This window comes from Mustela nigripes, chromosome 13 (genome assembly GCF_022355385.1).
Source record: "Mustela nigripes isolate SB6536 chromosome 13, MUSNIG.SB6536, whole genome shotgun sequence".
NCBI classification, from domain to species: Eukaryota; Metazoa; Chordata; class Mammalia; order Carnivora; family Mustelidae; genus Mustela; species Mustela nigripes.
Window position 1 is genome coordinate 26946246 of NC_081569.1, and position 27291 is coordinate 26973536.

Sequence of the window (27291 nt, forward strand, 5' to 3'; positions counted from 1 at the left end):
GCCCTTACTTAACATCTTTAATCCCTACATCATTCTCCTTCCTTCTTCTCCATATCATCTACTTGTATTTAAAGAAATCTATGCAGAACTTTTAAAATCCTAACCTTTTTCTATTAACTTTTTTTTACTTCAATCATCAAAATCTCTAAAGGAGTACTAGATACTTACTATCTCCATTTTTTAAGGGAACTCATTCACTGCGATTTGTAGACCACCCAGACCACATGGTCTTTTTCTTCAGAATCTCATCTCTTCAACCCCTACTGTATTTCTTTCTTATTCAGACCCTATCCATGACTCCAAGTTTCATGGAGGTCCCTCCCCTGATTTGTAACTTTCAGCCCCAATGTTCCATCCCGCACTTCAGAGTTCTCATAAAAGTCCTTGGTCTCTCCTGCTCCTCCTCCTCCACCTTCAAACTCAGCCACATTCCTATCCTTAAATATTCTCTACCTGAATATTAATGATGAATTCTGTTCTGTGAAGATTATCTTTGTAAAATGACACTCAGCACACTATTCTCTACTTAAAGCCTTTCCTGAACAATCACACCACTATAAACATATTTGTCTCTAATTCAAGACTTTAAGCCATCTGCTTTTCTGGCCAACCTTGCCTTTCCAACACATCAATCTTAATCTCCCCAAAAGATAGCCCCAATGCACCTAAACACACCATGCCCAAAGGTTTCTCTGTGCCTTTTTTTTACCATTATTTTAGTTTACCTAGATTATCTTCCTTTCTCCTATCTTAATCTGACTTCTCTGAAATCCAGGCTCCTATCTTTCCAGATTTCCCTAAATGTTGCTGTCCCTTCTTTATATATTCTTGCAAAGGAAAACAATGAGAAGTACATAAACTCTGAATAGAACGTCTGCTTCACTGGACACCAAACCAGTGGAAAAGGCTTAATGTTTTCCTGCAGCTTATTCAACCTAAATTACAGTGCATGAAAATTTTAAAAACAAACTATCCCCCAAAAGTCATACAAATTAGACAATGCTAAGAATTATCTTGGGTGCGCCTGGGTAGTTCGGTCAGTTAAGCATCTGCCTTCAGTTCAAATCATGATTTCAGGGTCCTGGGACCGAGCCCTGTTTTAGGCTCCCTGCTTTGGTGGGGAGTCTGCTCCTCCCTCTCCCTCTCCCCCTCCCTCCGCTTATGCTCTCTTTGTGTGTGTATGTGCATGGTCTGTCAAATAAATAAATAAAATCTTTTAAAAAAATTATTTTGCTCCCCGACACAAAACAAACCACAACTACTTCTTTAGTTTTAAAGCATTCTAAGGAGTGTATTTAGATTTAAGATTTTGCAGATCAAGAAAATAAGATAATAACTTGAATTAATTCTAAGATCCTAAACAGTAAGAAGGTTTTAAAATCAAGACTGTGCAACTGAAATACCTTTTACATGGTCAGTGAAAAGACACAAATTTAAAAACAAAGCTTCAGAGCCTGAAAACTTCCATAATTATATCAGTGCCTAGAAACTAAACTGGCCTAAAGTCAAGGTCTTAGAATCTGCCCTACCAAATTCTTAGATGATTTTTAAACATGAAATAGCTTCACTACTTCTAGTGAGTAGTCCCTGAAATGTTCTCAAATTCTCCTTTTATTTAAATTCAGAATTTTTTTCTTTTTTTAACTAAAATCCATACTTCATTCATTTTTTTCTTAGTTTTTACCTAATATCCTATTCTAGGATCCCTTCCAGGACACCACATAATATTTGTCATGTCTCCTTAGGCTTCTGACTATGATGGTTTCTTTTTTACTTTTTTTTAATTAACATATAATGTATTATTTGCTCCAGGGGTACAGGTCTGTGAATCATCAGGCTTAAAAGTTCACAACACTCATCATAGCACATACCCTCCCCAGTGTCCATAACCCAACCACCCTCTCCATGCCCAACTCCCCCTGGCAACCCTCAGTTTGTTTTGTAAGATTAAGAATCTCATGGTTTTTCTCCCTCCCGATCCCATCTTGTTTCATTTTTTCCTTCCCTACCCCCCATACCCCCAACTTTGCCTCTCAAATTCCTCATATCAGGGAGATCATATGATAATGGTCTTCCTCTGATTGACTTATTTCACTCAGCATAATACCCTCTAGTTCCATTCACGTCATTTGATCGCTGTGTCATAGAATAGCTCTATTTCAACTTTTTGAGGAAACTCCATGCTCTTTCTCCAGAATGGCTGCACCAGCTTGCATTCCCACCAACAGTGTAGGAGGGTTCCCCTTTCTCCATATGCTCGCCAGCATCTGTCATTTCCTGACTTCTTAATTTTAGCCATTCTGACTGGTATGAGGTGGTATCTCACTGTGGTTTTGATTTGTATTTCCCTAATGCCGAATGACGTGGAGCACTTTTTCATATGTCTGTTGGCCATCTGGATGTCTTCTTTTCAGAAATGTCTGTTCATGTCCTCTGCCCATTTCTTTATTGCATTATTTGTTCTTTGGGGTTGAGTTTGGTAAGTTCTTTATAGATTTTGGATACTAGACCTTTAATCTGGTATGTCATTTGCAAATATCTTCTCCCATTCTGTCAGCTGTCTTTTGGTTTTGTTGACTGTTTCCTTTGTTGTGCAAAAGCTTTTCATCTTGATGAAGTCCGAATAGTTCATTTTTGCCTTTGCTTCCCTTGCCATTGGTGTGTTTCTAGGAAGAAGTCACTGTGGCTGAGGTCAAAGAGGTTGATGCTTGTGTTCTCAAGGATTTTGATGGATTCCTTTTTCACATTGAGGCCTTTCATCCATTTTGAGTCTTAAATTCTGAATTTTCTAAACTTATTAGATCCTCTTCTTAAAAATAACCAAAAATGGATTAAGTATTTACTACTATTAAATGTAAATATAATCTTATGCTAAAATGTTAAGAGATTTTCTAGGAAATCAAACATTTTGCTCAAAAATATATCATGAATTAAAAATGAAGACAGATTTTAGAAATTATATTCAATTTCAAAATAAAGAAGATTAGACAATTACTAAAATATTTAAAAATGAAAATACAGGAAAAAAAAGATACAGTATTTATAAAATGTGATTCTTACATAAATACCTACTTCAACCATCTCTTCCTCTTCCTCCTCTTCTGAAGTCACTTCTTCTGTGGTCCCATTCTGAAAAAGAAAAAGAATTTGCTAGGGCTCCACAAAATAAGCACATATCAAGGAATTAGAAGACTTCAGGGACAAACTATCAGTCATCTGTCACTATAGTTCAACTAACAGAATTTATTAAAGTTGAATATTTACTTTTAAATCCAGGTTTGATGTGACAAATAATATTTATCAGCTTTTTAAAAAAAAGAATTTGAACAATTCAACTTGACAGATGCCTTGAGTATAAACAACGGCAATTAGTCCAATAACGCAGAACTGGAAAAAAATTTTAAATATTCTAATTTAAAATAAGAAAACGTTTTACACATATGGCTATGTATATAAAGTCAATGGCTCCTTTCACTTAAAACAAATATCCCAAACCTTTTACTTTACTTTGAAAAGCCTAATCCTTCCTTAACTTTGAAAAGCCTAATCTTTTACATTTTAAAAGGTAAAACGTGTCATGAAGCAGTAGACATTTCACAAAACTATACAATTATAAAATGATCACCATTTCATTGAAGAGCCATTTTTCTTTTTTAAAACATGTCATTTACCACAGAAAACATCCTTACAAATACACAATTGTCCACTCACTCACAAATATCTGATGGGGTTTTAGGAAAGGCCTTCATACCTAATTTTGGCAGAGTTCAAAAAGACAAGTTATCTGAACCAGAACAGAGTTCACAACAGAACACATACAGTAGGATTTTTCTTTTCCTTCTAGATATGCTGGCTGTATTTGTTCCAACTACAGCTGGTAAGCATCACTTTCTTATATAGGAGACCTGAGAGAAAAGACACATTTTGGAAATACAGCTCAAAACAGCAGCAAAATCTAACTCACTCATCTCTTCCTTGAACTCAAACTGGAAAGTCTGCTTGCCAGTACCTCTCCATTCACATGCCATTGCCAGAGCATAGGTGTACAAACCGGGCGGGGGGGGGGGGGGGAGGCCACAGCAGAGAAGAGTGACAATGACTGAGGGCACTCACAGCAACCATTGATAATGTGATTAATGGTATATCTCATCTGTAAATGAACAGATAACCAAGTATCACCAGATACTTAAAGAAAACTGGCAATCTGAAAAAAAATCACCAAGTCAAACAAGCAAACTAAAGCATTATTAATGAACAAAATTTTTAAAAATCTAATTGGCATCCTTAGCAGTACTTGAAAAGATACTGTATCCACACAATATAAAAAAAGATAACCACGCAAAGGAAAAGACAGTTCTGGGAAATGAAAAAGATATCCCCCACCTCACCAAAAAAAAGATAAAGAGGGGAAAAAAACCTAGTAGAAGAATCAGAGAGCACAATGGATTTGAATGAACAAAACACTTATGATTAAGAAGATGACCAAACTGTAACATTCCCTTAGAATGTGGAGAAAAGGAGACAGGGGGTGGGGAGAGGAAGGGGTATTGATAGAGAAGAGTTATGGGAAATGGGAGATAGGAATACCCAGAACTAATATTCATCTGCTATCTACCCATAAGACTGAGGGAAAGAAACAAGAGACAAAGGTTGTCAAGCTAAAGAAAGACTTCAGAATACTAAATGGCTCTGAATGACCCAAAGGAATGTTGAAAAGTAAAACCCTATACTTCACAGAGAAAAAAACCATATAACTTCCAGAAAAAAAAAAAAATAGAGGAAAAGAAGAACCAGACATCAGGCTTTTCACTGGTGTTACAATAAATATTAGAAGATAAAAGTATAAAGAACCTAGAAGAGACTGAGTTACGAAGTCAATGTCTAGTTCCACTGGGACAGGTACCATATCCTTTGCCACTGGATACTCAGCACCTCTATAGAGTACTTTGCACAGAGTCAGATGGATAGGTGTTCAATGAATAATAAAAGCAGACACCAAGTATTCAAGGAACACTCTCCATGCACAGTCCCAGAAATCCTTTCTAGAAATAAAAATAGAGACGTCATTGAGGGATACATTTTCAGAGGTAGGAATATAAGATACAGCAATAAGCAAAGATACAGCAATAAGATATATAAGATACAGCAATAAGCAAAGACATAATAACACCAATGGTTAAGTTTAAGCAATTGCTGAAAATTGAGCTGAGAAGTCACAAGCCATATCATAAAGAGTGAAAAACTAAAAATAACCCAAAGTCCACCTCAGAAGGCCAAAAACTTTTTCTAAAGAACTCTTAGTTTTAAGAAGAAATTGACCCTCATGCTCCAGTAAACCAACTTCTATGTTATGTGCCCAGAAAAATGCTCTCATAGGTATCCCATAAAACTGGAGAAAAATGGTCATGGTAGCATACATATGCTTTTTTTTTCCTTTTTCTTTTTCTTTTTTTAAGATAGATTTATTTCTTTCAGCAAGAGAATGAGAGAGATCACAAGCAAAAACCGAGAGAAACAGAGGTAAAGGGAGAGAGAGAATGTCAACCCAACTCCGCTCTGAGCACAGAGGCTGACATGGGGCTCAACCTCACAACCATGAAATCAAGACCTGAGCCAAAACCAAGACGCTTAACTAAAGGCACCAATGAGGCACCCCACACTGTTCCTAATAGCAAACTCAAATGGAGGGATCTGTTATGGTAGGTTCAAAGAATGGAATAACTATAGCAATGAAAAGAACTATAGCCACACATATGAATAAATTTAACACACAATTGTTAAGCAAAAGACAAAGAACACACATATAGTATGACTCTTAATATGAAGCTTAAAAACAGTCAACACTAAATCATATTGTTGAGAAATGCAAATAAATATGTTAATAACAAGGGAAAAGGAAAAGTTTAGCATAGAAAGAAATGATTATCTAGAAGGCACGTCCAAAAGGTTTCCAGTGCTAACAATATTCTGTTTCTTCACTTGGGTCAGGGCTGGGTGATAATTCCCAGGTATTCACTGTAACTACTTATTACACTAATGTTCATATATTTTCAACACCTATACAACTTCTTGTGAAATATAACAAAGTAATACGAACAAAATATGGATGGAATCAAATCACAGGATATACAAACTATTTAGAAAATAAATATACTAAATCTTAAAACCTATACAATGAAGTTAAACAGCACACAGAAGGAAATGTATACCTCTCACATGTTTGTTAAAGCAATTTATCACAATGGTCCAATAAACTACAAAAGCAAAAGCAAAAAAAGGTTAAGACTCACACAAAAATGAAAAGAAAATTAGATTTAAAAAAATAAAAGGACTGGTTCTATCAAAAGGCCAATATAAATCAGACAAGCTTCTGACAAGTAATCATGACAAAGAAAACAACTTGAGAAATGAAAAGAGCTTCATAGCCATAGGTTCAAAAGTACAGATGAAGTGATTTTTTTTTTTTAAAGAATCTAAAACTACTAAAATTGAGAAATGCGAAAAATGAAGACTAATACTTGGAAAAAAAGAAAAATGGATCAGGCTCAGATTTTATTTAAACCATGGTTTCTCAACCTTGGAAGTACTGCGATTTCGGGCTAGATAATTCTTTGTCATGCAGGACTCACTGGACATTGTAGGACATTTAGTAACATCCCTTCTACCCACAAAATGCCCATAGCATTCCCGCCAGCCAGCTGTGACAACCAAAATTATCTCCAGATATTTCCAGATGTCTCCTGAGAGGCAAAATTGGACCCAACTGTAATTTTACTTAAACTGTCCTAGACTTTGGGGGCACTTGGGTGGCTCAGTCGGTTAAGTATCTGCCTTTGGCTCAGGTCATGATCCCAGGGTCCCAGAATTGAGTCCTGCAGAGGGTTCCCTGCTCAGCAGGGAGTCTGTTTCTCCTTCTCCCCCTACCCCCTGCTTGTGGTCTCTCTAGCTCTCTCTCAATAAATAAAATCTTTAAAAATAAATAAACTGCCCTAGACTTTAGGAAAAAAAATACACAATTTTACCAAGTCATTTTAGGAGACTACTAACTCTGACACTGAAATGAAACAAGAGCCTAAAAGGAAATAAGCAAGCAAACCAAACTACATTACAATCTCGCTTAAAGTAGAAAAAGCCAAAAATAAAGTATTATGATATCCATTGTGTCCCTGCAGCTACCACCTATGCAGGTGCTCAGTATTTATTATGAATATAAGAATGAATTCACAATTAGCAATTTTTTCATGTAATTCACAAATTATGTCTCTACACATGCACAATTATGAAAAACAAGGTAGATCTACACACACCATGTCCCTGATATATAATTAAGTGAGAAACACAAGTTGCAGACATCCCAGAGCGGGCAAATTGAACATAGTGTATATATATACGCTTCTCCCATCTTCTCTCTTTCCTGAAGCTCCATTAGAATTATAGTGAATAAACACTATACAACACACAATGATAATAAAAAAAGGAAATGAGGCTACCAGCAGAAAAGACAATTCATGCATGCTAGTAAATGCCACTAAATGGAAGAATGGTAATTAATAGAGCAAATAAGTAAAGTAGGTTAGGGGATTATAGGAGAGTAATTTGTCTCCTAGCACTCTGGAGAGCCTCTAGACTCTAAGACACTGGTACACTAGACAGCAGGAATAATGGATAGAATTGAAAACAGATCAACCAAAAGTCTGTACACAGAACATGTCCAGTCCCCAAAACACAGTATTCAACCTTCATCCTTTTAAGATTTTGTTTTATTTGTCAGAAAGAGATGGGGGGGAGGGGGAGAAAGAGAAGGAGCACAAGCAGGGGGATCAGCAAGCCAAGGGAGAAGCAGGCTCCCACTGAGCAAGGAGCCCAACATGGGACTCGATCCCAGGACCCTAGGATCATGACCCAAGCCAAAGGCAGATGGTTAACTGACTAAGCCACCCAGGTGTCCCTCTGCCCCCTGTTCTTAAGCAGAACCCAGGCTGAGAGATCTACCTCAAGCAGGAGATTAGAAAATTTCATGTCCAAAGAAACCAAGTAGTTCCAGCTCCCATTTTTTATTACACCGGAAAATAGAAACTGGGGAGTGGGGGTTGGAAGTCAGCTTAAATTCCTCTTAAAAGCTATCAGTTGACAAGCCTTGGCCACAAAGAACTCTCAATTATCTTTTTAGTACCTTGCTCAAATATGAGTAAGAAAGGAAGAAAAAAGAAAAATATGAATAACATAGAATTGATATTTGAGGAACAGTTTCAAAAAGAAAAACAAGACCAATATAAACAAGGAAAAAAAAAACTTACTGAAGAGAAAATAGAGGGGTACTTGGGTGGCTCAGTCAGTTATGTGCCTGCCTTCAACTCAGGTCATGCCTGCTTCTCTCTCTCTCTCTCTGCCCCTTCACCCTACCTGTGCTCTCTCTCACTCTGTCTCAAATAAATAAAATCTTTAAAAATCTTAAGGACACTTATGATTACATCTATAAATCAAAAACAGAATGCTATGAATAAAGAATAATCAGAACAAGAAAGGGGTCTCAGAATTTATGGGACATCATTGGAGATGACCTTGACCCACATTCCCCAGCATTCATCCCCTTATATGGTCCCTCCCAAAGTCAATCTGGGCTGGCCCCATGACTTGCTTTAACCAGTAAATGTAGCAGAAAGGACACTGAGCCAGGTACAGATCTAAGTCTTAAGAATCCCTGGCGGCTTCTACTTTTGTGCTCTTGGCAGCCAAAAATTAAGAATCCGGCCTAACTTTTGGAAGAAAGAGAAGCCACAAAAAGAGGTCCATCCAAGAAGAAGATGAGATGCCAGGGGAAAAGTGCAGAGTAAATAAGCATTTTGCACATTGTGGTGCAGCCACTATCTGAATGTGCAGTGAGCCCAGCAAGAAAAAGCAAAACAAAACTGTCCAGCTAAGCCTAATCAGCCCACACAATTGTGAGAAATACAATAAATTAAGTTTGGGGTAAGTGGTTAAGCAGCAGTAAATAATCAAAACACAACCAAAGAAGTTATGCTCTCCAATTTTTAAAAATTGAAGGAAAAACTTCCAGAATTTGAAATTAAAAAAGAGAATATGGAGATAATATAAAAGATACAAAGGCTCCAGCAAAGGAGGTCTAAAAGACAATTAGGAGGCATTCTAAAAATGAACAAATAAAGAAAATGGAAAGGAGGGAGTTATCACAGAAAAAAAAATACAAGAACACTTACCTGAGGAGAAAGATAAAGGAGCCCACATTTGAAATGACCCATCCATACTGAGAGTCCAGCAACAATGAAAAACACAAAAATCCACAACTAAAAACACACCATTGTGATATCTGAGAACACCAAGACAAACTCTTTAAAGTGTCCCAAGTCACACACAGATGAGTAAGACTTAGAATGCATCAGGCTTAAACAACACCACTGGCTAAAGGACAGCAGCACAGTCTTTGAAATTCTGAGGGAAAATTATTTTCAACCCAGAATTATATATCCAATCTGTCAATCAAATGCAACAGTGAAATACAATAACAATGAACCTTTATTGGGCATTTACTATAATCCATGCATTGCTCTAAATGACTTACATGTACTAACTCATTTAATCTTCACAGCTCCTCCCCAAATATAGGTACTACTGTTTCCCCCACTTTACAAACAAGAAATTGATGCTCATAGTACTTGGGTAATTACCACAAGGTCATACAACTAATAAGCAGCAGAACAAGATTCAAAAGTATGGTGGTCTGGTCATATTTTTAGATGTTAGAACTGAGAAAATGTATTATTCCACACTAGGATTTTACATGAGGATGTACACAGGCAAAATGAGAAAGGGTAAGCAAGAAAGAGGACATGAGATCAGGTAACAACAGATCCACACTAGCAGAGGAGAAAAAATCTCAAGGTGACACCTACACAGCCAGTCCAGAGACAACCTGCCAAGACTGGTGCAAAAGAACCACAGGAAGACCACAGAAGAGGCAAGAGCTCACAGAAAAGGTACAGAACATCACTTTTTAAACTAAGGATTATTATAAAAAGGAGGACACTGCAAAACAAAGAATTCTACAAGAAATATCACAATAGAAAATGCTACACTACAAAGTCCTAATAATAAACAATGATTATTCATATGACTAAGTATGATGGTGTTTTAAGATGGGAGAGGGGGGAAGGTGGGTTGTATAAGAGCTAAGTCCTTATTTATAGCACAAAGTCCATAAATTATGCCCTAAATAGGTAAAGCTGGAAATCACAAAGTTAGACGTGGTGGTGAGCTAGTGGGCACTTCTGCTGCTAAAGGAAGTAACATTTGGGTTAAGCCTTAAGAAATCCAGATAGGCTTAAAAGGAGATGACATTCCAGGTGAAGGTAAATGAATAAGCAAAGAGAAACAATTGACGGAACAGTTATGGAAATCAGGAATGTCAACAACAAAAAGGTGGTAGTGGGGAGGGAGGCAGTTGTTTCCCTGTCATAGTAAATACCAGCAGCTCCAAAGAGTAAATAGGTTATTTTTAGTATCTAAAATAAAACAAACAATCCAACAAGACTAAACTTCTAAATAATTTAAGAAGGAAAATCATCCTAGTTTATACTTTTGCTTGAGACAATTTATTTTAGCTCTTGAACACTAGAGAATTTTTACTTTACCTGACCCGTGGGTATTGGTTGATCTAGCATCTCAACATCCAGGTGCTTAGGAAGGTTATATAATCTGCAGAGTTCACATATCAACCACTTCAATTGCTGACGAAGCTACAAAACACATTTCAGTAAATAAGCATTATGTTAAAGAGCCCTTAGAAGACATGAATAATGCTATGACTACTGTAACCAATCCAGTAGGAAATGAAAAAAGTTTGTTACTGCTCAATTACAGCCTACAGATAAAATAACAGTCTTTAAGAAATATTTTTAGGGGCTGCTAGTATAAGAAAGTCACTATGGCTTGAGTACAATCCCTATAACTAATACCTAGCAGAATGACAACAAAAAGGCTGAGGAAGGAGAGCTCCAGACATTGTCGAATTTTCAGTTGCCAACTCCTTTTCTTAGGAAACTTATGACTTCAGACAAGAATACATTTACATTAATGAGACGACAAAAAAATACAGGCAGTGTTGTTACACGAGTTATAAAATTATACATTCCAGTCATTCATTTAAAAGTAAGAGGCAAACGTGGTCTAATAGACATACTCCTGGAATCTAAAAGACCTTGGATACAGCAACTAATTCCCTGAGTTTGAGGGCCCCCATCTGTAAACTAAGGAAATTAAAAACTTCTTATAATGGTAAAGATAAGATGAAGCCTGTGAAAAGAGTTGGCACTTGTAGGTTCTTCAGCATCTGCCCAAATGTTTAAAAAAAAAAAAAAAAAAGTGAAAAAAGCACTAAGAAAACTGAAAGGAGTAACTCATTAAGTTCCCATTTTTACAACCAAATTGTTTTGTAAGCATATTTACTTTAAGCAAAGAATCAAGGTGAGTTATGTTCACGAACATGTTTTTTACTGTTGAAAAAAAAAAAAAAAAGCTGTTTTCAATGTATGTGTTTAGGAATTACGCTTTCAGAACAATGTTCAATACTTAGTAGACCTTACCCAGAACTAATAAGGTAACTTACTTCACCTGGTCAGGGACAGTTTACCATATGTCTCTGATCAGGAAAAGAGATGAAAAAGCAGGTTTATGGAGGACTAAGAAAACAGAAACAGAGTTAGAATGAGTAAAAAGAAAAGAGTAAGACTTTCCAAAGTAGCCAAAAGAACAAGCAGAAATTAGGAAAGCTGAGCAGTAAATCAGGATTAAAAAAATCCTCAAGCTTAAAAGGCACCATGGATCTACCCCTCCAATAAGCTCTGTTTTGTTTCAAGAATATAATGAAGATGACAAATGGTAACCTGGACACAGACCCAGACACTCCAACCCATGACAAAGGAAGAGCCATGGGAATGCTGCAGCAGAGGCAGCACGTGGCAAAGTCAGACCAAGCGACAAGAAAAATAGGGTTGTATAGCTTTCCAGGAATTTCAACTCTACGCTCCCTCTTCCCAAAAAGCATTTAAAGGGTAGAAGAAACTAAGATGGTGGGAAAAGATTTAAGAAATATCTAGAAGGTAGATGGATAGGTATTAGAAACTTACTAGGTCTGGAGAAGGGAGGTGTCAGAAAATAAAGGTATAAAAAAGAACTTTTAGTTCCCTAGTTCAGCCATGGGTGACAAGCTTCATTATTTCATCTTGTCCCACTCACAATCACAGAGAGAATTACTGAAGAAAAACTGGCGTGCTGGAGTGCCACAAGGTAGGGAAGGTTAAATTTAGATATAATCATTTTGAACAGCCATGGCACATCCAAGTGAGAGTCCCCGGATCTACAGGATACCTGTATGTATCCTGTAGATGTAGATGTATGCATTTGAAACTCAGGGGATATATTTTAGCTAAAGAAACAGATTTAGGAATCCCTGGATATAAACCATGATTTAAGTAATAGTAGTAAAAGAGATTTCTCAGAGAAAGCATGGAATGAAAAGAGGCAGACTAAGGGACAAGAGCTCAGGGAAGACCTCAGGGTTAGGAAGAGATAAAAACAGGAGACAATAACCTGATGGAAGTTCTCCTAAGATTATTAGTTTCCAGAGGATGAGGACAGGACTTGACTTTTGTACCCATCACTTATTACAGAGCTTGGCATAGAAGCCAGTAAATTAGAAAAATAAAATAAAATAACAAACTTCTCTCTGTTTCTCTAATAACAGCACAGGTGTACCTTCTGTACAGACCCAGAAGGAGAATGTATGCATTTAAAAAAAAACAGATACGGATTTTTTTTTTTTAAATTTTTACAACAAGGGGCCAGATTATAAACAATATTCTATGCCTTGCCTTTTCACTTGCATATCTTGGAAAGTTATATACATTCTTATGAAAAGATCAGTGGCATTCTTTTTAACTACAATGTAATATTCTATCATAAAACTATTCTATACACAGTAGTTTTTATTTAACCTGCTTTTGATTAGAGACTTTAGGTAGTAAATGTTTGTTAAGTGGAGGAATATTTCAACAAGGGAATAATCACCACTATCAAACTCTTGCAGAGAGGTCAATTTTAGGGTTAAAAAAGGATTCCTTGGATTTGGCAACTAGACATAAAAAATTTAAGTGCAACAATGAAAGCAGGATCCAGATTATAATGAATTAAGTAAAGCAAAGGTGAGGAAATACAACTTATTCTGTCAAGAAATTAGGTGATAGAATAACTGGCAGAGACTATAAGAATACAGGGTAATCTGTTTTTCTTCTTTTATGTAAATATATTAATTTTTTAAAAATAAAATGAGACCCAATTTTATGTCCTATGTCATTTCATTTTAAGAGCATTTTTTGATGAAAAATATTAGACACTGAAAAATAACCCAGTCAATTCTACTATTACAAAACTTTTACCTTTAGATCTTTTTAGAATTAACCTCCTAAAAGGAGACAGCAGTAAGACAGCCATCTTTTTTAAGAGGGTCATCTTTTCCTGTCCTGTCACTCCTCTGCTGGAAATGTGAATCTGACTAGCTTTTTATTTTTACCTCTAACCTTCATGGCTCTCCAGACCAACCTCTACTCTTAAAATACTCCTCAAACTGATTTCTTCTGTTGTTAGATTCTAACTTCCCAGATGGTCAGTTCTCCCAATGATATTTATAGAATAATCCACTCTTTCTTTATAGAGTATTTTAACTTATTCTGAATTCTCAATAGCATGACTTTGTTTTTAAACTTCTATTATCTTTACCTGTCCAGTCCAGTACCAGTACATAATATTTTTATTTAATATCTAATTGGACAAGTCTCTCATTACTTTTTTCAACTTTTTTTTATTATTACTTTTTAAAACCAACTTTAGCGTCATTTTGTCAAGCTCCAAAAATAAGACTGTTGGGATTAACTGCATTCAATTTATAAACTAACATAACACTACGAAGGTAACAGACATGTTTGTAATATGGAGTCTGCCATCTAGGAATACAGTAGTCAAATCTTTCATTCTAGCTTAATTTTAAAGAAGGATATGAAACTATACAAAATACAACCTCAACTATTTAAACATATTAGAGTCCACGTATTTTACTAGCAAGGGAAAAAATACTGATAGAAAATAACTACCATGTCAATAGTGGTTATATCAGGCAAAAATATTATTTCCCTTTATTTTACTAAGTACTCTCACAGTAGTTGCTTAGTTTTATCATCAAAGATAAAAGATTTCTAAAATTTTTTTTATAAAATGGAAAGTTATACTTCTTCATATATTAAAAAAACAAAAAACAAAAAAACCCCACATTTTCTTTGTATACCTATGGTTAGTTATTACTGCAGTTACAGACTTGTGAGAGAGAAACCCGTTCCTTACCACAAGTATTGATGTCATTCTAGCATTATTTCCCCTCACATCCACCTCAGTCTTTTTTTCTTTTTCTATCTTCAACCTTGGCTAGTGTTCCCTACTAAAAATGTCTGGTAGGTTTAAAGTGAGAATTCGTTGAAAAGAGACGACCTAACTCCTCATCTAAATTAAGGTTTAGCATATGGGGAATAAAGATAAATCAGGTAGTACAGAATTCAAGGCAAAAATCAGACAAAACTGGTCTTGAGCTCCTTTAAGATTATCAAATAATCATTAGTTAGGCTTTTTTATATCATATTACCTCTCAACACTTAAGTTCTACATACAATGTCCTTTGGGCGGGGGGCGGGGAGGAATAGTAGGTTGGGTTGTTTTCTCACCGAATTGTTGTTCTTAGTATCTTCTAGACGTTCCAGCACTGATGTCAGATTTGGGTCATCAGAGTCCACAAACCATATTGGTGAAGAAGATGGGTAAGATTCCTGTTACAGAGACACCTATGTTAAACATATTTACATATGGACTAATCTGGAAATGCAAGTTAACATACCATCAAATGACAAGATGACAATGGATTTAAGTAAAATATATCAGGGTGAAGAAAAGCAACCCATTAAAATCTAGGCATGGAGAAAAGTTGTTCTTTTTTTTTTCTGGATTTTTTTTTTTTAAACAGTGTATGATGTAATTTTACCTGCTCCATGTTACATAATTTATACATTTAAAATTCAAGCAAAAAAAAAAGTAGTTTATCCAATAAGTAGTAGCATTTAAAATAGAAGAGAAACACTGCAAAAGTTAGGTTTTATCACAAGCTGGAAAAAAATAAATGGTACTCAAGTACCAGGAAAGATGTGCTTCCTTCCTTTACAAAGAAGGGTCAATCATGGCCTGGATAAATCCCTCAAAAATAAAAGCAAAAAAATTAAAACAACCACCTCACAACCTTGAAGTATAATTTATAAATTTAAACCATACTACCTTTGCCTTTTAATATAATAAAGCTACATTTCTAAACTTTATCTAGATGAGATCTACCTCAATTTTTAAAGGTGAAGCAAAGGAGTATAATCTAGGCATATATTTTTAAATCCTTACAAATGCTAAAATTATTTTTTAAAAATCTTCTTACTCCCTATACTCCCTGTTCTAAGTAATTACAGAAGTTACTTTGAGATTTTTCTCCATTAGAAAATTGCCCCCTGCAAAATCAATCCCATTAAATTTTGCCTTTTTCCTAATAATTTCCAACCCTTCTCAAATTGTAGGGAGGGATATAGTTTCTAAAGGAAAAGATTCCTTAACTGAGATTAGAATTATTTCTTCAATATCGCTGGTGTTAGAAGTCAGAACAAACAGCCATATAGTGACCATATGGTATATACAGGTTTCACTCGCCACAGAAGCTGGGCTTTGGAAAGAGGCATCCTCCTTGTACAGCCACTATCTGTGTGCTACACCTCAGGGGTCAATGATGTTCCTGAACACTGTGATGGGCAACCTCTAAAATGGTCCCAAGCATCCTAACCTGGTATTCACTGCCTTGTATAATTCTCTCCCCAGACTCACTTCTAACAGACAAAAATACAGTCAATGATGGGATGTGACTCCTAAGATTAGGTTACAAAAAGATAAGAACTTCTAGGGGTTCACGGGTGGCTCAGTGGTTTTAAAGCCTCTGCCTTCGGCTCAGGTCATGATCCCAGGGTCCTGGGATGCAGCCTCACATCAGGCTCTCTGCTCAGCAGGGAGCCTGCTCCCCCCCACCACCACCTCTCTGCCTACTTGTGATCCGTCTGTCAAACAAATAAATAAAATCTTAAAAAAAAAAAAAGATAATAACTTCTTTGTTGCTCACCCTCTCCTGCTCTTTCATTCATCTTACCCCCACCCCCTCATTGAAGCCATCTCCCTATGGAGAAGCCCACAGCTACGTGGCAAGAGATGGAGAGAGGCCTCTGACCACCTGCCACCCTCAGACAGGAGGCCTGTAATACCAAAACTACACGAATGAGGATGGAGGAAGATTCTCTCCCAGTTTCATTTTTTGATGACTGTAGCACTAGTCAACATCTTTACTGCCTGGTGAGAGTCGCAGAGCCAAGGAACCCTGGTAAGCCATGCACAGATTCCTGACCAACAGAAACTGTGAGATAATGTTGCTGTTCTAAGCTACTACATTTGTTATAGAGCAATATACAACTAATTCAAAACCCATAAAATACTATTATTTTATTCGATCGCAAACGGAGTACTCTCAATAAATGCTATAGTCACATATTTTTAAAAGCAAAATTACATGTGTTGATTTTTAAAGGTTAACAGAAAAAAGCCTTACATGCTTTACTATTAATAGACATTTACTCTCTACTGTTTTCTATTATAGATTAGGAAAAAGTCATTATTATTATATACTAGCTGCCAAATAATTAGGTTCTGGTTATGGAAAAACAATTTTGCAGAAACACAGTATTAAAGAAGCATTGCTTTGAGAACTATAATCTCAATTACAATATAGCTGAAGCCAAAGAAACTGTCTTTGAAGCACGTCACCAAATGTTTTTTAAAGAACAACAATTAAAAAAAAAAACTGTACTGAAGGACATCATTAGGTCTATTCAATAATAGTTTATTTTGTAGTCTCATTCCTCTACTTTTCAGTGTGTCCCAAACCTATTCACAGACTAAACAAAAAACTATCTTCAAAACCAATCCTGTTCTTAAGGAAAACTATTTATCGAGTATTGCATTTTCTTCTTCAAATTCTTCAGCCTAGTTTGGGAACATACCATCTAGACCCTAGTTCCAAAAAACAAAACAGAACAATGGAACTAGACGGTATTATGCTTAGCGAAAGGAGTCAATTGGAGAAAGACAACTATCATATGATCTCCCTGATATGAGGAAGTGGAGATGCAACGTGGGGGGCTTGAGGGGTAGGAAAAGAATAAATGCAACAAGATGGGATTGAGAGGGAGACAAACCATAAGACCCTTAATGTCACAAAACAAACTGAGGGGGGGGACGGGGGAAGGGGGTAGGGAGAGGGTGGTGGGGTTATAGACATTGGGGAAAACTCAACACCCAAAGAACAAATAATCCAATCAAGAAATGGGCAGAAGACATAAAGAGAAATTTCTGCAAAGAAGACATCCAGATGGCCAACAGACACATGAAAAAGTGTTCCGCATCACTCGGCATCAGGGAAATACAAATCAAAACCACAATGAGATACCATCTCACACCAGTCAGAATGGCCAAAATTAACAAGTCAGAAACGAGAGATGCAGGCAAGGATGCAGAGAAAGGGGAACCCTCCTATACTGTTGGTGGGAATGCAAGCTGCATTCTTGCACTCTAGAAAACAGCATGGAATTTCCTCAAAAAGTTGAAAACAGAGCTATCCTATGACCCAGCAATTGCACTACTGGGTATTTACCATAAATATATAAATGTAGTGATCTAAAGGGGCACGTGCACCTAAATGTTTACAGCAGCAATGTCCACAGTAACCAAATTATGGAAAGAACCTAGATGTCCATCAACAGATGAATGGATAAAGAAGATGTGGTATATACATACAATGGAATACTATGCAGCCATCAAAAGAAATGAAATCTTGCCATTTGCAACGACGTGGATGGAACTAGAGGGTATTATACTGATCAAAATAAGTCAATCAGAGAAAGACAACTATCATATGATCTCTCTGATATGAGGAATTTGAGAGGCAGGGTTGGGGGGTGGACATGGGGGGTAGGGAAGGAAAAAATGAAACAAGATGGGATCGGGAGGGAGACAAACCATAAAAGACTCTTAATCTCACAAAACTGAGGATTGCTGGGGGGTTGGAGGGGTAGAGATAGGGTGGTTGGGTTATGGACATTGGGGAGGGTATGTGCTATGGTGAGTGCTGTGAAATGTGTAAGCCTGATGATTCACAGACCTGTACCCCTGGGGCAAATAATACATTATATGTTAATAAAAATAAATTTTAAAAAAAGCTCCTTGGCCCTTAGCACACTTTTTTTTGGGGGGGGCAGATTTATTTTACAGGGGGCAAGGGGCAGAGAGAGAGAGAATCAGTTTTAAGCAGACCCTATGCTGAACGTGGGCTCATTCTCACACACTGAGATTAGGGCCTGAGCCAAACTAAGAGTCAGATGCTTAAGCAACTGGGTCACCCAGGTGCCCCTCAATTTTAAACAGTATAAAAGTTTTGACTCCAAAAGTTTTAGAATAGCTGCCTTCTCTACACCTTCCATAGCCCGGCCCAGAATGTCTTCCTTGGAAGAAACATCCCTTCACCATTATATATTAACCTATGTGGTTCCATTGGAACTAGCTTCCCTAATTCCTTCCCATCTTTCTATATCTCTCCCTTGACCCAAACCTTGGTCACAGGTCTCTATAAGACCATTCCACTCCTGGTGATTAGCTGTCTGATGGGCTCAGCCAGACAAATCTAGGTCTTCTCTAGGACTAAAATTCTCCTTCTGGGAGCTCCCAAGTCATAAGGCCAGCCTGGGGTGGTCAGTTATTTCTCTAGCCAAAACAGAGAGGGTTTATGTAAACAAATTGTTTTCTAGAGGGTGACAGATATTTGTATTTCTGCCATGACTGTGAGAACGCCCATTTCACTGCACACGTGCTAACATTTTTACCAATCTGTTCAATAAAAGCTTTTACCTGGAAGAAAAAAAGTTCCTATACAATGTAAATCATTATAGCTCCAGAAACCAATTCATCAATAAGAACGGGAGGCCATCACTTCTAAGAAAGTTTCAAAGGACATAACCTATATGCATAAGGATTTAGCTCTAGCTGTTAATGTCCAAAGGATTATTTAAAATTAAAAAAAAAAAAAGAGTCTTATTCAGAAATAACTTTGTGTCTATTTTCTACACAAATCCACTAAGACACCAATGTGTGGATCTGTATCAAGCACCAGTTAGCAGAACTGCCTACCAGAATGCTCAGTCTCTATTTTTCCAAATAATAGAACATGGTCATCTCCAAGGACTTCATCACTGTATGAATACAGATGCATGCAACATTTTTGTTCAAGGTTCAAAAATATAACAGTTGTAATTCTTCCAGAGTGTTGTTCAGTAAATGTGGGGAGGAAAATGAGACTAAAAGAATCTAAATGCTCTGACATTCATTCATTTTAAGATTTACTTGTTGTTAGAGAGCGGGCATGCAGGCACCCAGGTGTGAGATGCAGAAGGAGCAAAGGGAGAGAATCTTCAAGCAGACTCCCCACTGAGTGCAGAGCTTAACTGGCTGAGCCACCCAGGTGCCCCTAAATGCTCCGATATTGGGGTAAAAAAAAAGCTACCAAAAGAGATTGCTCCCCGCTAATCATTTTGCAAGTAAACAACTAAGTAACATTATCAGACCCCCACAGAAGCAGAATGAAAAATCAAAACATCCTTCTAGTTTAACTGAGGCAGAGAAAAAAAAGGTGCTGAAGAAGATTCAAACCACCTGATCTGCAGAAACCAATGGGAAGTTTCCTTGATTCTCAGTGTACTTTGTCTTTCAGAATAATCTTTTAGAAAGAGAACACAGACTACTGTTACAATGGCTTTGGTAAAGGGGACTCTGCTTCATTACTCTGGCTCTCCAGTAATGCTTTACATTTGTCAATGACTGTTTCAATTCCCAGCCCTCAACTAGCTGACATTTATCTAATACTATCTTTTTCGGGTCTCAGGAAATTTAAAAACTATATCAAGTTACTAAGACATACACCATTCATAAAATGGAAACCTAAGTCTCCTCTTCATTTAACTGTTCTTTCAAGGATGGGCATAAAAATGGGGGTAGAGGAGGATAGATAGATAATAACTAGGAATTTTACTCTACGTTACAAATTGGTCAGATGAATGAAAACAATGATTCCTCCAGCCTGAAAGGACTACTGACGTGCTTAACATGATGGCTCTGCTATTTCCAAATGATTCTCTGGGTGTACAGTTTGGAAAGGTAATCTGTCCCAGGAAGGCAGAAAAGGTCTCAGGCTCTTTAACCAAGTTGGTTCATGATTTCTGTTGTATAACCTTGGTGGGGCTACTGTTTATTCAATGTCAAGACTAGTAACATGAAAAATTAAGAAATTAACAGCACTGATTTATTTCTCAGGAAAAGCTGTTAGAAAGAATTTCTATTCTATATTCAGCCACAAATGACACCATCAATTTCATATTTGTAGAGAACATTATGATTTTAAAGAGCTTTCCTTTAAAAGCTTTCATGCAGGACAAAAAGTATTATCGACTTTATAGAAAAACACAACAGAAAAAGTGATTTGCTTAAAGTCCCAACTACCAAATATAATATTAACCCTTTTCTCTCACCTAAGCTCAAAGCTCTAACATTTATTATTCTGGCTGTTGGTGGTGAGGTGGGGAGGGGAAAGGGGACTCCGATTATGACCAAGAGAAATTTAATTAGCAAAATAAAAAAATGTGCTACCACAAGTAGCCTGGCAAATAGCCACTCATGCAAAAGAGTACTGGTTTATGTTACACAAACAATAAAATTAGTACAAAATTTTATCTGTTTACCAGCTAATTTACAAGAGGTGGGGGGGGGTGACTGTTCACTCTGAAATACGTATTGCCTACCAAGAATTGCCAGATGTCAAGAAGTGCATATAAGGAGAAATGAAGTTGCCAAGTTATGTTAAATATTTCAAAAGGACTAAAAGGATTGCATATACTAGCTCCAAACAAGGCCACACAGGTTACTAAAACAAGCTGCTTTGCTTTCAGGTGTGGGCATAACTGAATATTAGCAGTAACTGGCAATTAGATCTGTTTGCATGACACTCCTTCATATCATGAGTTCACACAAAACAAATAGTAAAAGACTCCTTCTTGAGGTTGAAAATAGCATTCTGTCCCTTAATATTTAAGATTCGGATAAATTTATATAACAGAAAAAGATTTAGCTCAATTCCCCTGACCTAAAGAGTAAAACGTCTGTTCTGGTTTCTCCTTCTTAAAATGGTCTTTCATATAAAGTTAAATTACATATTTCCTATACAGTGACTTGTTAAATATTTAAAATATTTCTTGATGTTTCCTCTGCACTTTTGACAAACTCTTGGCAGTTAACTTACGCAACAGTTAAGATTTTCGTTCACACAGAATACAGCTAAAATAGAACAAATATTTACTGAGTATTTACTGAATGGAAGATGAAAAGCATGATTAGAGACTATGCTCCCCTGCCATCAAAAAAAAAAAAATAAAAAAAAGGCTTAAAAAAAAAGTCTAAAACTATTATAATAGAACATAAGAACAAATAACCAAAGCAGTAAATAGTAAAGATTATAGAAGGGAGGAAGGGGAAATAAATACCAGCAGGAACTGAATAAGACTTCCTAGAAGAGCCTTGAGGATTGATCAGACATGGAAAGACAGACTGGGGTGGGGTAAGGGGCACATTCCATATGGAAAAACAGATTCAGAAATCTGAAAGAAAAGGGGGGTACAGTATCTTTAAAAGATTATCCAGAAACTGGCATGCATGAGTGTAAGGAAACAATTCATGAGGTGCCCTTTACTCAAATTTAAACTGTGTTAAGTATGCTTCTTGGTGAGCAATGGAAAAGACCCGGCCTGGCATGTAGAAGAGCTCAATAAATGTCTGGGAATAAGGAAAGAAGAGGAAAAATTAAAGAACAGATCAAACATTTTTTTTAAAGAGTTATAACTTTTTAGAGATTAGCAATTCACAAACACAACGGACAGGTAATCCAACACCGTTTCTTCTTTGCACTTTTCCCACTAAGAAAATGGTATCGACATAAGCAAACCACGTAGATTTTATCAAAACACCTACCTATGCTTAAAGAGTCTTATCTTTTAGAGATACTCATGGAAATAGTTATAGTGACAGGTCAGGAACCAGCTTGAAACACTGAGGTGGGGTACAGATGAAATAAGGTGGGCCAAATGTTGATTGTTGTTGAGGCGGACTACATGGAGGTTCTCCACACTATTCGCCTTTTGTATATGTTTGATATTTTCCCATAAAAAATTAATACACACTCATATACACTGAGCATCCACCATGATAATTACCTTCTGATAATACCTGTCATAACTTTGAGGAGTTTCTACTGTAATACCATTATACTAGTCTCTATCACATCCTCCTTTCACTGGGTGTCTCTAATTCATTCCTTGCTTCACTTCCTAATCCAGGTCTTCCCACAGTATTCTGTGTGTAGCTGACTCCTATTGGCCTCCTATACAGATCTCAGTGGGGACTCTGCTGGCATTTGAAGTGGGTAATTCTTTGTTCTGGCAGACTACCACGACCCTACAGCACCTGACCTAACCAAAACCAGACATACATGCATTTCCTAATATCACACACTGTTGAGAATTAACCCTAGTGCTAGATGGCAAACGCATTTTTCCAACTTACCTCAGTAATTCAGTAGCTCCCCACAGCCTACCAGTTCAGTTTTCTATTATGGAAACCACCCCTTCCTTTTCCTGGCCATACCCCAGTTTCTACCAGAACAATCACCATACAGGCCAATCTCCTGCATACTCACTACCAATTCCTGTTTCCTATTCTTGGAAAATCTTCTCTTTACCAGCCTATATCCTCAAAATTTGTCCACTCCTAAACGAACCACATTTTCTCAAGCAGTGGTGTCTTTTCTGGATAGCGTTTCCTCTGCCTGAAATGAGCTTCCACTCCCAAGATTCTACTCACCTGTGAAAGCCCAATTCCAATGTCAGCCTCCCACCAAAGCCTTCTCTGAAGCACCACCCAACCACCAAACTCAAAATTAGCTGCTCTCTTTGGCTTTCATAATGACACCACAGAACTTGGTAACCTTTGGTAATATGAAACTCTTCCCCCAAGATTTAGTTCTGAAGACAGGGATGACTCTGACCCGTTCTGCAAAACCAGTGCCTAAAACAGAACACTTAGATGTTCAATAAATGACTTCTCTCCTCAGTACAGTGCTAGTACTTTTTTGCCCTAAAAATACACAACTGCTCCCCCATATATTCTGGAAATTATTTTAATGTCAATTATTATAACTTCAACCCCTTTCCAAACTCTCGGGTACCAGATCAGCAACACTTTGGGCACTTGAGTAGCCCACTGACTTAACCAAAAGGAGTCAAAGACACCACACTTTTGGTTTGGAGGGAACATAAAACTACCACCTAGACTCCTGCTGTAAGAAGTTTATTCCGCAGTCTGGAACAATACCCTAGGTCAACTTCACCTCAGGAATGGTTTCATCATACACATTTATGAAAAAACTAAACACTTCGATTACCTTACCAAGCCCCGGGTTTTTAACGAGCTTCCAATTGAAAGAGTGAGCTTTTACACTGCCTTTTTTGGTTTTGTGACATAAATTAATCTTTCTGGTATGAAGACCCGGACAAGTATCTCCTTTGGGGTGCAGATAATTTTAAAGGCTCACACACAAGAGGGGCTGTGGAAGCAAACACCTGTATCACCACCTGCCCATCCAGTTCAAAGCGCCTTTCGGAAACACGTTCTGGAGGAGCCAAAGCCAGCAAGGAGGGGAGAATTCAAACAGCATCAGAGGCTGCATTCTAAACTTTTTCAATATCAGTTTTTCCTTAAACACAAATTTAAAAACAACTGGGTGAATAAGCAAGAGGAAGGAAACCTCACTGAAGAGTAAGGCGTTAAAACTTGAGGGCCTTCCTAATTCCCAGCCGGGGTTCCAAAGCCAGATACGACATGCCTCGCCGCGGCCGGGGGCAGGTCGGCTGTGGGCAGCCGTGGCGACCTAGCGAGGGCAAGGGCCGCCACGGTCTCCCACACCGAAGCCCGGAGAAGGCGGCTGAGAGGGCCAGCAGCCCCAAACCCAGCCCCGCGGGAGAGCGGAGAAAGGCACCGTCTGCCTCCTCCCACCCAAGCCTCGCGCTAGCAAGGCTGGGCCTGGGCAGGGCCCCAAGCCCAGGAAAGGGGCGGATCCGCCCCGCCCGGGGCCCCGGGAGCCAAGGGGCCCCTACCGGACCGAGTCCCTTTTGTCCCGAGACTCGGGCGCCCCTTTCAGCCCTCGTCTGGCTTCGAGGGTCTGAGGCCGGGCGCCTCACCGTGATGTTGCAGTGGAGTGTAAGCGGCGGAGACGGCGAGTGCGGGCTGCCGGGCGGTGCCGGAGGCGGCAGCAGGAACTGGCAATGCAGCTCGTCCAGCTTCCAGCTGACGATGCGGAATCGCTCGTGGTTCTTGTCGAAGATGGACGCCAGGAACTTCAACTCGGCCTTGAGCCCTGACACGGACATCTTCCCCTCATCTCCGGCAGGAGGGGTGCGAAAGGGGAGCCGGGCCCAGAGCCGCCGTCACGGCCGCTACCGCCCCACAGGGCCGGCTTGGGGCCGCACTCTCGCGGCTCCGCCTCTCCCCGCCGCCGAGGCCCGCGTCGTATCGCGGCTGAAAAATGGCTAGGGGCACTGAGGCCTCGGCGGGCGGCTGTGCGGCGGCCTGGGCAGCGGCGGGGGCGGCGGCTGCTCTCTTCGTAACCGACTCCGCCGGCAGGAGACCACGGCCCCGCGGCTTAAAAGGGCAACAGCGACGCCGCCCCCGCTACAGCCTGGGAAAGGGCTGCCCCCACCCCGCCCCCATCCCCTCCCCGCCCCGGCGCGCCCCGGTTCCGGCGCGTGCACGCGGCCTGCGCGCGGGCCCGCCTGGCCGCCCCCTCCTCGCCTTGACCCAGCCCTCTTCCGCCCCGCCCATCTGCTTCTTTCCTCGGCCCTCGGACCCGAGGCTCGGGGCGCCTGGCGCCCGGCGGCCTGATCACCTGGAGAATCAGGAGACGCCCTGCGCGCCTCCGCCTCCAAGTCTGAGAGCTGGCCACGTGCGCGGCCTATTGCGCCGGCCACGTCGGCGCGCCTGCGGACGCCGGCCAGTCCCTGGGGGCGGCTCCTCTGCTGGGCTCTGAGCGAGCCACCCACTCACCTGACCCGGGCGGCGCCCTAATGGGAGGTGGCAGAGAGCTGGCAGCGCTTTGGACGCAAATCGGCTCACTTACTTTCACCTTCGCTAACCCCGTACCTAGCCACCGGTTCACAAGCATGGGTTCTCTTCCCTTCCTGCCTTGAGCTTTTGTCCCCTTTCCCAAGCTTAAGGAAATCCTCTCCACCTCCCATGGAGGCAGGACTATTTTCAGTAAAGTCTTAAGCTCAAATGTCATCTTAGAGAGGTCCTCCCAGACCACCAATCTAAAATAGCCAACCAGTCCCCCTATATCGCATAATCCTATGTTAAATTTTTCACTCAGCACCTATCACTGTCTGATATTTTTCTTATTTGTTAATTGTCTCTGCCCAAGACGAACGTCTGAATTATTCAGAGTTGTTTCCTCAGCATCTAGAACGAGGCCTTTGAAGATACCCAGTGTTATTGAATGGATGCTCCTATCAGGAAGGCCCAGCTTTTAATACAACCTGTGGCACATCGCTTAATAACATTTCAACAAAGGGATCTGCATTTTCCTTTTGCACTGGCCTTGATTGGAGGTATTGCGTTCTCTCTTCCTATATGTCTCCTGCTTCAAGATCTACAAGTGGTTCCTGATCTACTGGTCCTTAGATGACAAAATATAGAACAACAGGGGGAGCTATTAGGTCCACTGAATGAGGAATATTTTTTTTTTTTTTAAAAGATTTTATTTATTTATTTGACAGAGAGAAATCACAAATACACTGAGAGGCAGGCAGAGAGAGAAGGAAGCAGGCTCCCTGCTGAGCAGAGAGCCTGAATGAGGAATATTTTTAAAGCTTTTTTCATTTACTTCTGAGATATTGTATCATAGTGCTTCTTAACCTTTAAGGAAGTCACAGACCTTCCTGAGAATTTAATAAAAAGCCATGATCCGTTTTCCCGGGAAAACACCTCTGCATATAAAGTGATGTATTTATGGGGATTCATGGTCCTGGCACTAGAGATAGCATTATGAATTGGGACTGAGAGGAGAAGGGGTTCCAGGTTCCAGGCCTGAGCGCCAAGTCAGAAATAACTAGAGTAGTATACTGGCATTAATGCTGGATTAAACACTGGAGTGGCCTGCTGCTTGCTTTTTCCATCAGCCCCCCCCCCCCCCCCCCCCGTACTCTTGGGACCCTAACAGGCATGGTAGTCATGGATAAGGATTTCAGACAAAGGGGAACAACCTGTTCAGAACCTATATGACTTTGAGAAGTAAAATGCCCTGAACATGTTATTTAATCTAAGCTTTTGTTTATCTCTAAATTGCTTTGAGTAAATAAAGAGCTTTATAAGTTGCAAATGCTTTTACTAGTTTTATCAGAAATAAATACATAAATATCAAAATCACAATCATTTTTTAAACTTCTTTTTAAAAAGATCTTATTTACTTATTTGACAGAGAAAGCATGCACACAAACGGGGAGGGGCAGGCAGAGGGAGAAAGAGAAACAGTCTCCCTGCTGAACAGAGATCCCAATGTGGGACTCCATCCTAGGACCTTGGGATCATGACCAGAGCTGGAGGCAGACGCATAACCAACTGAGCCACCAAGTTGCCCCTCAAACTCATTTTTTGAGCATCTGCTGTGTGTCAAGCCATAAGAGAGCTAGTCAGAAATAGAATCTGAATTCAAGAAGTTTAAGATCTAGCACATAGCATTGGAAATAAAACATTGTTCCAGAGAACAGAAGACTGTGACTTAAAATGGCTTGGACAATAAGGAAATGTATTACTTCACATAATAAGAAGTTCAGAGTCAGGGCAGGCTCCAGGATTGGTTGATTAGATTTTTAATAATATCAATAGTGAAGATTCTCTCCATCTTCTTTGTCAGTCTGAGAGCAAGGTAGCTATAGCTGTTCTTGTGGGTCACATCCA

The 27291-nt window shown here is 39.0% G+C and overlaps 1 protein-coding gene across 5 annotated transcripts in view; it reads right to left on the reverse strand.

The window, feature by feature from the left end:
- Nucleotides 1-25024, reverse strand: part of UBE2Q2 (ubiquitin conjugating enzyme E2 Q2) — a 71687-nt gene extending 46663 nt beyond the window's left edge. Inside the window, exons 1-4 of one of the 5 annotated variants that reach the window (XR_009399032.1) lie at nt 24522-25024; nt 14784-14885; nt 10650-10754; nt 3073-3129 (exon numbers count right to left, since the gene is read on the reverse strand). Coding sequence is in view for 4 of the 5 variants with exons in the window: in XM_059371754.1 (XP_059227737.1) it covers nt 3073-3129; nt 10650-10754; nt 14784-14885; nt 24522-24710 (453 nt within the window). In the remaining variant the exon portion in view is untranslated. The remainder of the gene's footprint in view (nt 1-3072; nt 3130-10649; nt 10755-14783; nt 14886-24521) is intronic. The other 4 variants (XM_059371754.1, XM_059371758.1, XM_059371756.1 and 1 more) reach the window with 4 other exon arrangements.
- Between the last annotated feature and the right edge of the window lie 2267 nt (nt 25025-27291).